Source organism: Condylura cristata, unplaced genomic scaffold (genome assembly GCF_000260355.1).
Source record: "Condylura cristata isolate star-nosed mole 26May11 unplaced genomic scaffold, ConCri1.0 scaffold00004, whole genome shotgun sequence".
NCBI lineage: Eukaryota > Metazoa > Chordata > Mammalia > Eulipotyphla > Talpidae > Condylura > Condylura cristata.
In genome coordinates this window covers 64707121-64720530 of record NW_004567105.1, presented here as the reverse complement: position 1 = coordinate 64720530, position 13410 = coordinate 64707121, and the positions used below count along the sequence as shown (strand labels likewise).

General features: G+C 39.8%; 1 protein-coding gene across 1 annotated transcript in view; it reads left to right on the top strand.

The window, feature by feature from the left end:
• The first annotated feature begins 4721 nt into the window (after positions 1 to 4721).
• The window catches only part of ABHD5 (abhydrolase domain containing 5), a 25615-nt gene continuing 16926 nt past the window's right edge, over positions 4722 to 13410 (top strand). The window contains exon 1 of the mRNA XM_004676262.2: positions 4722 to 4855. Within this exon, the coding sequence (XP_004676319.1) occupies positions 4809 to 4855 (47 nt within the window). The 5' untranslated portion in view covers positions 4722 to 4808. The remainder of the gene's footprint in view (positions 4856 to 13410) is intronic.

Here is a 13410-nt window from a genome sequence, read left to right as displayed (position 1 = left end):
AGACAAAAGATCATAAATATGGTGGTGGGATATATCCTTTTACATATTGATCTGACTGAAAATTAAAGTCCTAGATCTTCTCTTATAATCAAATGAAATGTGGAAAGGAACATTGTTAAAATTCTCTCCCCAAATCATGATGACTTCAAATTTCTTAGGATCAGGGGATGTGACTGAACCTGAAATGCTAGCCTCTCTTGCCTCTTCCTTTCCTCTTTCCTGATCCCACCTTCTGTGGCACTGTAGCATGACACTGGACAATCATTTCTAGGACTTTCTTCTCTAAGACTGGGTTTCCTAATGAGTCATGAAAAGTATTAAAAGCACATCACTATAGGAGCTGGTACAAATTTGGCAAATATATTTTTTTAAAGATTTATTTATTCATGCACACAGAACTGGGGTACAGGTCAGAGGTGCAGAGGGGTGAGAGGATACACCAGAGACAAAGTGGAGAGCAGAACAGGCAGATTGACGAAGTACATTGATGAGGGGAACAGCGGGTGAGACAGGAGAGGTCTACAGTGCCATGTGGGTCAGCTTCCTGGCTGGGGATTGAACTTGTGTGCTGAAGCTGCTGTGGCTAGCTTCATAGTGCTGCATTTAACCTGTTGTGCCAGGGAGGGCCCTTGGCCACTATTTTTTGGGCCAAGATGATCTGATTTTCAATTGACCATAGATGGGAAGATTTGGACTGCCGCATGTTCACACACACCCATCCACCATCCCAGTGTTGGAAGTACTACAAACTATGGGGGCACAGGGAACAGCATCATACAATGCTCACTCTATTTTACTTGTGCTTTCTCTTTGTTATATGCATGCCTTTCTTTTTGTTCTTCCCTTTCTCTTGATCAGTCCACTAGCAATTTATCTTATTAAAATCAAATGTACTAATATCAATGGATTTTACTTTTTTTAAGATTTTATTTTTGCATGCAGAACTGGGGTACAGGCCAGAGGAGCAGAGGCAGTGGGAGAATTCAGCAGAGTGGGGAGCAGAACAAGCAGATAGCTGAAGTTCACTGCTGAGGGGAGCAGGAGGCAAGCCAGCAGAGATCTGCTGTGCCATGTGGATCACCTCCAGGGCGGGGATCAAACTCACATTGAAGAGGCCACCGCATGGCTTAGCTTCACAGTGCAGCTCTCCAACCTGCTGCGCCCAGGGAAGATTAGGTTTTACTTTTCTTACATATCAATGACCTGTAGTTCTCGATATTAGCACATATAGATCTACCTGATTTTTCTTAGTTCCTGTTATTCCCATAGTATTTCATACTACTGGAGAGGGAACCAAAATTTACTTAATCATTGGCATTCTTTTTTTTTTTTTTTTTAGATTTATTTATTTATTCATACAGAACTGGGGTACAAGCCAGAGATGCGGAGGGTGAGAGGATTCACCAGAGACAGAGTGGGGTGCAGAACAGGCAGATCGACGAAGTACACTGCTGAGGGGAGCAGTGGACGGGTCAGGAGAGGTCTGCCACACCATGTGGTCACCTCTGGGGCAGGCGGAAATCGAACTCATGCGGAAGTGGCTTTAGCTTCTTAGTGCTGTGCTGTAACCCGCTGCGCCACCAGGGAGAGCCATCACTGGCATTCTTAATAACTTTTTTTGTGCTATTAGAATACTGACAGGAACATCTGTGTATGCATTCTCTACATGTACACGAGACAGGCCAGATTCTCAGAAATCAATTTGCCAGACCAAGGGCACATTGTTTTCACATTTTTAAATGGGTAACTACTACACTGTTTTCCCAATGACTTGGCATTCCTACCAACCAAGTAGTAGCACTGGTCTAGCCATGCAAATAAGTACCATGAACCTTATTCATTTACATAATCATGGTTTCAGTTTGCATTCCCTTGATCACAGATGAGTGTGAGCATCTTGTGGCTCAAGTTTTTGGCTTGAGTTTTCTCCTTTCAGAAGAATTTTAAAGTCTATTTTATATATAGTTTTGATTTTTGTGTGTATGTGTGTGTGTGTGTATTATGCTTGGTTTCTTCATATGCCCCAAATTAATTTTCCTGGTCTATTCTATACTTTTGCAATGTGTTTGATTTTTCCACACAGATGCTTTAAACTTTGATGTGGTTAATTAATCCCTATTTTTCCTTTGTGGCCCTGACTTTTACCTGGTTCTGAGAATTTAACTAACATTCACTGGCTACTCAGAGTGCCTTGTGTCTGGAGGGTAAGTTCCATCAGTGAGTTCTAGAATCTAGTCTCTAGGTGACTATGCTCCTCTTCCCTCACAGGGTTTGGTGGCACTCAAACCTCTCATGCTTCAATCTAGACACCTGTTCCCTCATCAACTCCTCATCTTCCCTTACCACAACAACATGGATGTCAGAAGGAACCTTGGAAATGGTTTCATCTCAAACTCATTTTTATACGTGAGGAGTAGAAAATCTAGACTATCCAACATGGTGGCCATTAATCTTATGTGGTATTTACAATTTACGTAAAATTTAACTAGTACTACTAGTGCAAATTTCAACTGTTCTATAACTCCACGTGATTCATGGGTATTAGACAAGGGAGATTTAGAATATTTCCATGATTGCAGAAAGTTCGAGTGGACAGGAATGCTCTAGTGCTTCATTATTGTAGACTGCTGACTGGCAGCAGGAACATAGGCATTACTGGGAAATGGCTAGAAATAGAGCAACTCAATTAATGAAGAATCTTTCGAACTTGCAAATGTGGAATCTATAAATTAACAAGGTCCACAAAAGTTTTCAGGTCAATTAGAGCCTGAGAAACCCTATAATGTGACTCCCCTTCCTCCACAAGCTCATGAGGTGATTGGTGTCAGGCCCTTCTCTTTACTGAGCTACTATTCTCCCTTACCATTTCATGCCCTTCTTATTATCTCCCTACAACCCTTGCTTTCTCACTCTGTTTAATTATAACACTTTATAAACATTATAGAGCAGCCAAGTCACTGATGGCCTCACAAAACTCTTCCTGCCTTCATACTCATTTTGGTTTGGAAATTGCTGCTTGACAAACTTGTGATAAAGTTCTAGACCCCTGTGATGGCTGTGGTGGTGTTCAGCATTTTCCCTGGGAAAATGTTGGTGGGGGAGGGAAGCTAAGAAATAAAACCAACCTTGAAATCAGTGAGACACCTGTCATCAAGTTATATGGTACAATTGGTCTTGGTGGTCTAAGGACACCAAGGGTATCACACTTACCTGGTTGAGTATAAAGCTGACTATCTCTGATTGGAGGTCAGAATGCTAGTGATCTTCCAACATAAACACTGAACAATTAACGTAATTGGTTAGTAGGTCACTAAAAGAAGGCAGTAGGTTATTGTGGAACTCTGGGAGGCCTGCTCTCTGGGCTTGGCCAAAACAAAACAAAACAAGGAAGTAGTGATAGAGGAAATCTGGCTCAAACAGTAGTTGAGACTTAGGCAGAGCTCTGGAGGAAGACTGTCTCCCAAGAAGACACAGCAATCAAAGGCTCCAGGGTAGTGTCCCACACAGGACAGAACTTCACTCCTAGCAGCAACTGAGGCTAGGTGGATTGGACTTCTTGCCAAGAGTCAAGAAGAGCTCCTCTTCCAGTAGACAGGTGAGGGTGGTGGTGTGAACTCCCCTGAGCTGGGAAAGAGTTTCTTAGTAAACTCCAGCATTGTGATTTCCCACCTCTTAGATCCACCCCCCCCCCTTTTAAACTGTGCAGTAGTTTAAAAACTCTCCTACAGAGTGAGAACCCTTCATAGCCGAGTCCACAAAACCCTCTGGGGGTGCTAATGGATGTTAATGGAATATTCTTTTCTTTTTATTCCTCTCAACACATTATCTGAGAAACAGAAGATCCCATAATGCTCAACTTCTTTAAACTGATGTTGAACTCTAAGGAAGATTATGTTTAAAGCAAAACATACCATTGTTGCAAACCTGAAATTCAAACTCAGTATCCAGTATTTCCCAACAGACATCTTTTTGAAATGAGTAACAGACCAAGAATTTCAGAACTCATCTTTCTGTAGGTAGGGGCTGCCACATCCTTTAAGTTTCCGTACTGAACTCAGTATCACTGGGTTTGAAACTATATACTCCAGGAGTCCAGTTCCCAACAACTAGCCATGCCGATATAGATGTACGTGTATTCCAAAGTAACATGGTCTAAGAGGCAGAGGTAAGAGAGAGTCAGTTTCCACAGTCACCTACACAGACTTTTTGCATTCTCCCATGTACACAGAGCGCGAGGTGGCTGTGAATTGCTGGGGTTGGACTAGCGCCCAGACCAGTGCCCCCATGTCAGGGGATAAACAGAGTCGACCGAAGGGTCTTGTGAGTCATCCTCGCTCCTTGGCTACCTACTGATGGGAAAGAGGTGGCGAAAGGTTATATTACAAAATTTCCATTCGCCATTACAGCATCTACCAGTTACCGAACATGGTCCTACCAGGGCGCCTAAGTCCCCAGGGTACCACCAGCACCTGACCGTGAAGGTCACTGGACGAGTTCTTAAAACGATCATCATCGAACTTAGTTACCGCCTGGTGAGCCTCACCAGTTCTACTGAATGACTTCTACTCTGTGCCTACACCCAGCGCTTTGGGCGGGATGACGCATGCGTGGCTTGGTGGTGGGGGGGGGGTAGGGTGAGGGATGGCTCCGCTCGCGCAAGCGCAGTCGCGCTGCCGGGGGTGTGGGTGGGGGCAGGCGGCGCATGCGCGGGCGGCGGCGGCCTTAAGGGCGGTGGCGGTCCTGGGTGGCCCAGTCGGCCTGTCAGCCGGCTAGGAGATACTGCCGGTTCTCGCGCGGCGACGGCGGCCATGGCGGCGGAGGAGGAGAAGGTGGACCCAGCAGACGGTAGCGAGAGGTGTGTGCGACCGGAATTGCGTGAGCCTAGGGCGCGCGCTTTTCGCGCGGGCTAGATGTAGTCGGGCGGGAGCTCTGAGGACTCGTAATCCGATCGGTGGCTCCCTCGCCGGTACCCGGCGCGCGTCCCGGGAAGAGAAGCCCCGACTCTGTCGGCTGCGGGGGTGACTGAGGGTGACTGAGGGTAACTTCGGCCGCGCGGCGGGGCCGCCGCGTAGTGCTGTGAGTGGCTCCTTGGGCCGGCGGAGGGGTGGTGCGGCTTCCAGTCCCCGGCTCCTTGGCCACCGAGGGCCTCTCTGACCCTGCGCTGCCGGCGGACAGTGACCGGCGGTCACGGGGAACGGCCGAGTGAGTCACTGTGTCCGCGGTTTTTCTCCTGAGGTACGCGCTGTCCAGCCCGGGCCGAGCTTCTCCTTACTCGGGAGGGAGCGCTCTTGGGATTGTGTGAGATGAAGAGTCCGAATTCACCCGGGAAGGCCGGGGAGATTTGGGGGTGTCCGGGGAAGGAGGTTGGGTGCGTGGCTATATGCCTTGGGCTTTCAGGAAACTTCACAATGAGTCTGCAGAGTGGAATGCAAGTTCACACGGCGCGGGCTTTACTGTGGAGGCTGCCTGCTGCCGGCTGGTGTTGCCGGAGCCCCAGAAGGACGTGAGGAAAACGCTGCGGCAGTTGGGGGGCAGATATCTGAAGTGAAACTGTTTGATGTACAGACATACTGCGTTGAGGTTTTTACCGGTAACGAGCTTCATACACTTGTCATAGAGGAATAGTAGTTAATAGTGGCGACATTAAATTGCTGCGAACGTTCTTACCTTCTTTCGCAAAGCTCTCCGTCCCTTTGGAAAACAAGTGACATCTCTGTCCCGTCTGCGTTGGTTTAATAGTTTGATGACCAGTCTATTCAGATGTCTGAAGAAATAATGTAAGTGATAGAAGAGCATATGGAATGCCATGAAGTCATGCGTGGTTGGAAAGACATCAGTCCAGAAGTTGCGAAATATTGGAATTGGGCTTTGCTTTTGACTTTTCTATGTTGATTGGGCCCATTGTTTTGGTTTGTTGGTGAACTTCCTGGTTGAGGTGAGATGTTGAGTGTCGCATGGACACAATTAGGAACCTAACAGCTTATTCCTATCTAGTTTGTCACAACATTTTTGTCTTTCTGAGACTGCTTTGAGTTGGACTCTTTGGTCCCCATCTTGTGGGTCTAGGGAACCCCAGGGACAACTGTGAGAAGAATTTGTGGCTTCAGGTGATGACTGGAAATTTGGGGGACAGACTAAAATGTCCTTAAGCAGGTGACTGTTTGTCCCATTGCAGAGATGAACCTCTTTACTACTTTCGGCATACACTTGAGCAGTGTATTGTGCCCAAACTAGTATGGCTTTCTGAACTGTACCAGTCCAGCAAGTGCCTACCTTTGCTGGGTAGTCCTTAAAAGTGCTGATTTTAAAATTAAGATTGACCCTATATACTATGTATTATTACTGGTCCCATTTTTCAGTTGTAACTCCAAGTGGGCGGCTACTGGCACCCCACCAGCAAATAGCAGGGTTAGATTTGTCACTTTCTATTACCCCCATGTCCAGTTAGGATTATTATAAGGATCTTTATCTTTGTTAACTTTCATTGGTACTTATGTGGGATGTTTGGTTCTTGTATTTTTATTTAGAATGTTATTTCAGGTTTTGATGGGAGCCGACATTAACCAAGGAAGCAATAAAATGACCGCAAGAAGGCTTTTTGGAGTGTCTGATTTTTGTCTTTTCTTTTGTGACTCAACTGAAGACAGGCATACTTGGGAGCTATTTGACTTTCAACATCTAACCCTTTGAGTTGCAATACAGTTGAGAAAGCTAAATGTAACAAGAGTAGGGTAGACGTCTGTGAATTGCTGCAAAATTGTCCTAGAGAATGATTAAGTATCAGATGAGTTTAGAGTGAAGCTGTCATAGTATGCTCAGTTGCATAGTAGACTATAAAATAGGTGATTTGCAGTTGTATGTTAGAATTGGCTTGAACCAGCATGTAATTGCTAAATTTTCAGAAATTTTGCCAACTGTTGGCAGCTTGAAATAGGCATGGTCATAGTAGTTATATCATGGAATCAAAGAAAATGCTACAAACAAGGGATTCCCCCTCCCCCCCGCCCTTTCCTAGCACCCTACTGGATTTGCAATAGAATTTGTCATGTTAGAGAACATGGATTTCTGCTTGCCCTTTAGAAGACTGTTAAGGTCAGTGACTGCTTTCTGTTGTCATCTCCCCTTCTGAATCCCTTGTTACCTCATTTAAAAATCACAGAAATCCTCAATGCCACATATCAGTGGACTTTATTTTTCTTAGTACTTATTTTTCATGAGTACTTTTTAGTGTTTGACACTGTAAGCTACTCTTACTAACTCTTGTCAGACATTCTAGCTCTTATGACATTTGGCTTCTTGTTTTACTTCAGACCAGTAGTCACTTTTATTAGGTTCTCTTCTTTTTCCACTCTCTAATGTAGTCATTCACCAAGATTCAGTCTTTATCTGTTTTCTTTTTGTTTACTCATTTTCCTTAAAATATCTTGCCTGTGACTGTGATAGAACAGGAATCTTATCCTTATTGTGGAGCCCTTACTTTTTCGCCTGGTTCCTCAAATGTGACATGTCCAGACTAGGGTGGTATTTACACCTTTGTACAACATCACCTTTCCATTCCCACTGCCGCCTGGGAGCCACCTGCTTCAGATGAACCTCATTCCCTTTTCTGGATTATGGCCTCCTTTAGTAATTCATTGATACTATGCTCTCAACTTATTAGTCACTTTTATATCCTCAAGGAGCAGAGCCTTGTTTGTAGCACAGCCACACAGAGTGCCTTGATCATCTGACTTCACCCTGACTTCAAAGCCCTTTGCAGGCTGCAGAGCTCCCATCTATCTTTGGAATCTTATTTCCACCGTGGGCCTTGGGCTCTAGCCAAGCTGTAGCTTTCATTATTTCCCAAAACATGTTCCTTGTGTACCTTCCATTAGCCCATAGCTTGGTTCACATTGTTTTCTCTGACCCTAGAGTGTGAACTCCCTTCTCTCTGAAGTATTTTCTTAAACTGTCTTTATGTCATTTACACACCATGTTTTGTAATATAGTTAAATGTTCATTTGTTTTGTCAACTCCTTAAAGATAAAGTTTTTGACTTCCATAACAACTGATAAAGTCTAAAGGAGTTTTATAAAGGGTAAACTTCAATAAATTTTTGTTTGCACTGGCACAAACATTAATATATAAAAAGAAAACCTAATAGTTGATTATACATTTTGTAGTTGTGTAACTTAATTTTTTTTTCATTCTTTGATACTGATACTGAAAGAAGATCAGACACTATATTTATAAGAAATTCAAAGTTTGAATTTGATCAGGACAACAATTAGAATCATGGACTTAGATTGAAGAGTTTCAGAATATGATTCTGTTTCTTGACGTTGGATGAACCAACCCATGCTTTACTATATCCGAAATACCAACCACAGACCAGCAAATGCAGATTTCAGTCCTGTGACAGAGAACTTACACAAAAGATTATAAAGGCCTATGGAATGGTCAACTTAATAAAAGCAACACTAGACAATACATTTTGGGATTATAGATATCTCTGAGTGAGTCCTTAAAAATCTGACCTATATTATTTATAATAACCATAAACATAGTGTTGGAAGTTTTTAGTCAGACCTCATGGTTCTGTAATTACCTGCTCCTGATTGTGAATCAGTAAAATCGTGTGCCTTTTAAAAGAAACATTGTTCAGTTTGAGACCTAGGATTTTTAATTTTTGTTTTCTTAACTTAATGAATAAACTTTTCTCAGAACTAATGTGAAATGTCACTTAGATTTGTTAAGCAGCGTAAATCTAAGTGCACTTAATGCATTCCTTTATATTGGATGATATTGTGCCTGATTCCAGAATTGTTGGTTTTCTGTTTTAGCGGTGGTAGGAAACAGGGGGAAAGTATTATAAACAGGTCTAAAAAATATGTAGAACTACTTGGGTAGGTCTAAAACACTGATTCTCCAACTCTGGATCATTAAATGGTACAGGTTAGAAATTAAAAAGAAAGGTTAAAAGAATGCTAATTAGCGTGTTAAAATATACAAAAGGACCTTTGTTAGCATTGATCTAATGGTTATTGATAATTTGGACCATTTAAGTATCATTTATTTAAAATGGCATGTTAGTCATTTAAATTATATGTTGTATGAGTGACTAGCTTATACTTTTACTCGAAATATATTCATTTTTTCCCTGTTTTTCCAAGAGTAAGGTTTAGGAAGTCAACTTCCAGGAAAGAAGGCCATCTATTAATTGAGGAATTATTTCAGAGGAATATATACATTCTTATCACTAACAAATGGAATATTTATAATAAAAATAAAAGACATAATTTCTCTGTGTTTAGAGTAGTTTATAAAAAGCATTAATAACACATTTTTCTTCTCTTGACAGTAGCAGTATAGTAATGAAGGCCATTTTAAACATTGTAACATAATGAAATCCTTCTTACTTATAACCTAATTAGAAATGGTATTTAAGTGGCCAAGAGTGTGTGGAAATTGGCCAAACTTCTGTATATTTTCTTCAGAATACTCTGAAACCTCTTTCACTGTTTCACAATACTTAGGTTGAGCAATTCTGGTTTAGTAATACTATAGATAGTCAAATGTCTTAGAGACAAAACAGGGACTACTAGAAAACTTACATATTGATGACAAGGGATATAAGTATGTTAATTATATTGAGAAAATTTAGAGAAAAAATTGTTCTATCTTTTAAACTCGGGATAATTAAAAATTAGGCTCTTAATACTATTAATTTGTAAGTACATCTTACTTGGCTTTTCTTGAATAGCCATTTCTAGTGAAGTCTTTCAGTTGTCATAGAGTCCCCATGGTAAATGACTTCTTTATATTACAATTGACACTTCAGAAATTAGAATCTCAGCAGTGGAGATGGTATTCATCGATTATCTGTTTAAGAAAAGAAGAGAAGTTAAGTTATGCTTAACTATTTATTTTTCATAGCTTTAAGAAAGCAGTCCCATGTCTTGTTAACTCTTTATAGATGGTCGACATAAACTTAATTTTCACTTTGGGATTTGCGACCTCAGAAGAATGACTGGATATTTAATTAGCTCCAGTCTTGTGTCCTTAGTTTAAATATCCTGAGTTTAAAAGACAGAACAATTTTTCCTTTAAATTTTCTCAATATAATCAAGATACTTTTATCCCTTGTCATCAATATGTAAGGTTTGCAGGTCCAGTCTTCACTACTGAGCTGAGAAACGTACAACACTGAATAGTATTTGGGAATCTTGTGGAAGAAGCAGAAAATCTGTTTGAAGATGCTGTGAATTTACCCCAAAGATAGGAGATGAGTTTAGGTGGTTGTTTTACAGGGTTGAAGCAATAGAAGGGGCTAGCTGAGAGGTGGGAACTTAAGAACAATGGGTAATTAACTAAAGGATGGAAAAGAGAAAGACCCTTGCTTTTATTCTTTAGAACTGTCCCTTTGAGCTCTAGTAGGTGTGTGGCATTGAATCCTGTAAACTATATCAACAAATAAAATAGCAAACAGTTTGTATAAAACATCTTTTCTACTTAAGGCAAAACTGATTGGGCTGAAACATCAGGGCGCAGGAGAAGATAGATTTCTTTACAGGCCTATGAAGAGTGGAAATAAAATTATTGTATTATCTTTTGTTAAATACAGATCTTTCATTTTAAATATACTTTAGAAAAACTACTTAAAAAAGAAGTTATCTCCTGTGATAAAAAAAAAAGTTTGCTGTGAAAACCTGAAATGTGTTAGTGACTCTTGTGTTTAAAGAGCCCTAAATTTTTAATGTAATGCATTGGTTTAACAAATATGAAAAAATTATTTTGCCTCTTTCTTGAGATAAGCCCATTACTAGAAGGCATGAATAAGACAATTTTATCCTTTGAAAGTTGGTTTTGTGATGAGAGTTAGCCACAGTTCCTGTGTTAAAGGCTGGTATAGGACATTTTTAACTTAAGTGCCATGTACAGCTATTCAGATATTGAATGATTTCTTGAGTATAATTGTTTAACTTAAAAAAGTTATATCTGTCTTTTCTTTGTCTTAACAGGCCTATATGTCAGTTGGAGCAATTGTAGATTATAATTCATTTTCCCTTAATTTTCTTTCTTTCTTTTTTTTATTTGAACTGACTTCTGATTCTTTCTGGCAAAGAACTGTGTTATGATTTGAAGGATGTTTACTTAAGATAATTAATGATACTGAGTTGTATGTAACTTCCTGTTGCAGGCTATTGTGTTTCTTCTGTTCCAGTATTCTTTCTTCACATAGTATCTGCACAGTAGAACCATGTGCCATGAAAACCTTACTGTCCTATCCTTTAACCCTATCTGTTTATGTGTATGCATACATTTGCATATGTGTACATATACATATGCAATGATACTAAACTTACCAGGACATTCTTACATCTTAAGATAAAGAGACAAGAAAATTGACTAGCAGAGAAAAGCCATAATATACTTATGCCTTTTAATATGCCTCATCTATATGAAAAAAATAATATATATATATATATATATATATATATATATGAGTTACTCTGGTTCTTGTAATTACTTGTAATTACTTCCTATATTGTTCATACTGTTGATTACCCTTTTCTGGATTCATCTATTTGCATTGATATTTCTTGATTGTTTTGTTTTGTTTCCTTTGGGAGTGGGGATGGTTTAGGCTGTTCCCCTGTTCATATCCTTTGTTATTCCAGTTTAAGAACCAGTGTACTGTGAGTACTCTCAGCCTATAGAAATGAACTTCATCTGCCTTCCTTCATCTACTTTTGGTATGTCTTATGTTAAAGGCCTTTATCCACAAACACAATTGTCAAGCCTTCACAGGACTTCCAGCCACTTAGTATGGTTGACACTGGCAATAAGAATGACTTTTAATACATTGTGCTCATATTGTAGTAGGGCAGATAAATATGTAAACAAATAACAACTGCAATAGTAACTGTATCTGTATCAAGGGCCAGCCATAGTGATTAGTGACCTCTGCACTTGGCATCTGAATTAGGGACAGTATCTAAAAAAAATTGACACAAGGGATTCAGGGCAGAGGGAAGAACTGTGCAAAGTCACAGAACTATAAAATAGCATGAAGTTTTAAGAGTTACGAAGTACTGTAAAAGTACAATGTATACAAAAGACAAGATTGGAAGATGGTAAGCTATAATGGATTGTCAGGTACCTTTGTGGGCCTGAGGAATGTAACGTTATCCTTTTGTTAAATACAGATCTTTCACTTTTAATATACATTAGAAAAACTACTTCAAAAAGAATCTACTGTGAAGGATAAGACTGCTGTGAAAACCTGAAGTGTGTTGGTTGCTCTTGTGGTTAAAGAACCCTAAATTCAGTCCTCAGACATTTTAAGGTGGTCACCTGAGAAATTGTCACTCAGAATTGAACTTAATTTTTACTTGTGTTACTTATCAGTATATCACCTACCATTTATTGAATGTTTCTAGGTGTCTTGTCTTAAAACACACTCTTAATGTAAGTAACACAAGTAAGTAACTTACTTGTGTTACAAATCATATAGCTTTGTTCCTAGAGTATCAAGGAAAAAGCTGGAACAAAACTCTTTGTAGGTTAACTAAAAGTAGCCTTACCTTTGAGATAAGTAATGATGCAAAATGACAGTTTTGTTAATTCCTATCTTTGAACTCCTTCTGAACCTTAGTTGAACTCTTGTTTTAGGAATTGTTTTAGGAAGTGCCACATAAGAGTGAATCATGGTTATTATTATTGTTATCAGTATCTCACCTACCATTTATTGAATGTTTCTAGGTGTCTTGTCTTAAAACACACTCTTAATGTGTACATTTTGTGGTAGTGATTCCCAAAGATAATGGTCTCCTATGTTTATGTCCATGTTCTAATCTTGGAACCTCTGGACATTACTTTATATGGCTGAGTCTTTATAGATTTTTAAGTTAACTGTGATAAAAATTGTGAATAACATCAGAAAACAACCTAATTAAAAATGGGTAGAGAATCTGAACAGACATTTCTGCAAAGAAGACATACAGATGGCCAACAGATACATGAGAAATGTTCATTAGTTATCATTAGGAACATGCAAATCAAAACTGTAACGACATCGTCTCCCATCTGTGAGAATGGCTTATTAAAAAAAATAAATAAAGACAAGAAACAGTAAGTATTGGTGAGGATGTGGAAAAAAGAAACTCTTCATACACTGTTGGTAGGAAAATAAACTGGTACAACTATTATAGAATGCAGTATGGAGAATCATCAAAAAAAATTAGGACTAGAAACACCATATTATCCAATTATTCCACTTCTGGGTATTTATCTGAAAAAATAGAACATGAATTAAAGAGATATAGGTACCCCTGTGTTCATTGCAGCACTATTTCTAATAGCCAAGATCTGGAAACAATGTAAGTGCCCACCAGTGGAAGAATTGATTAAAAAAAAATATGTGGTGTG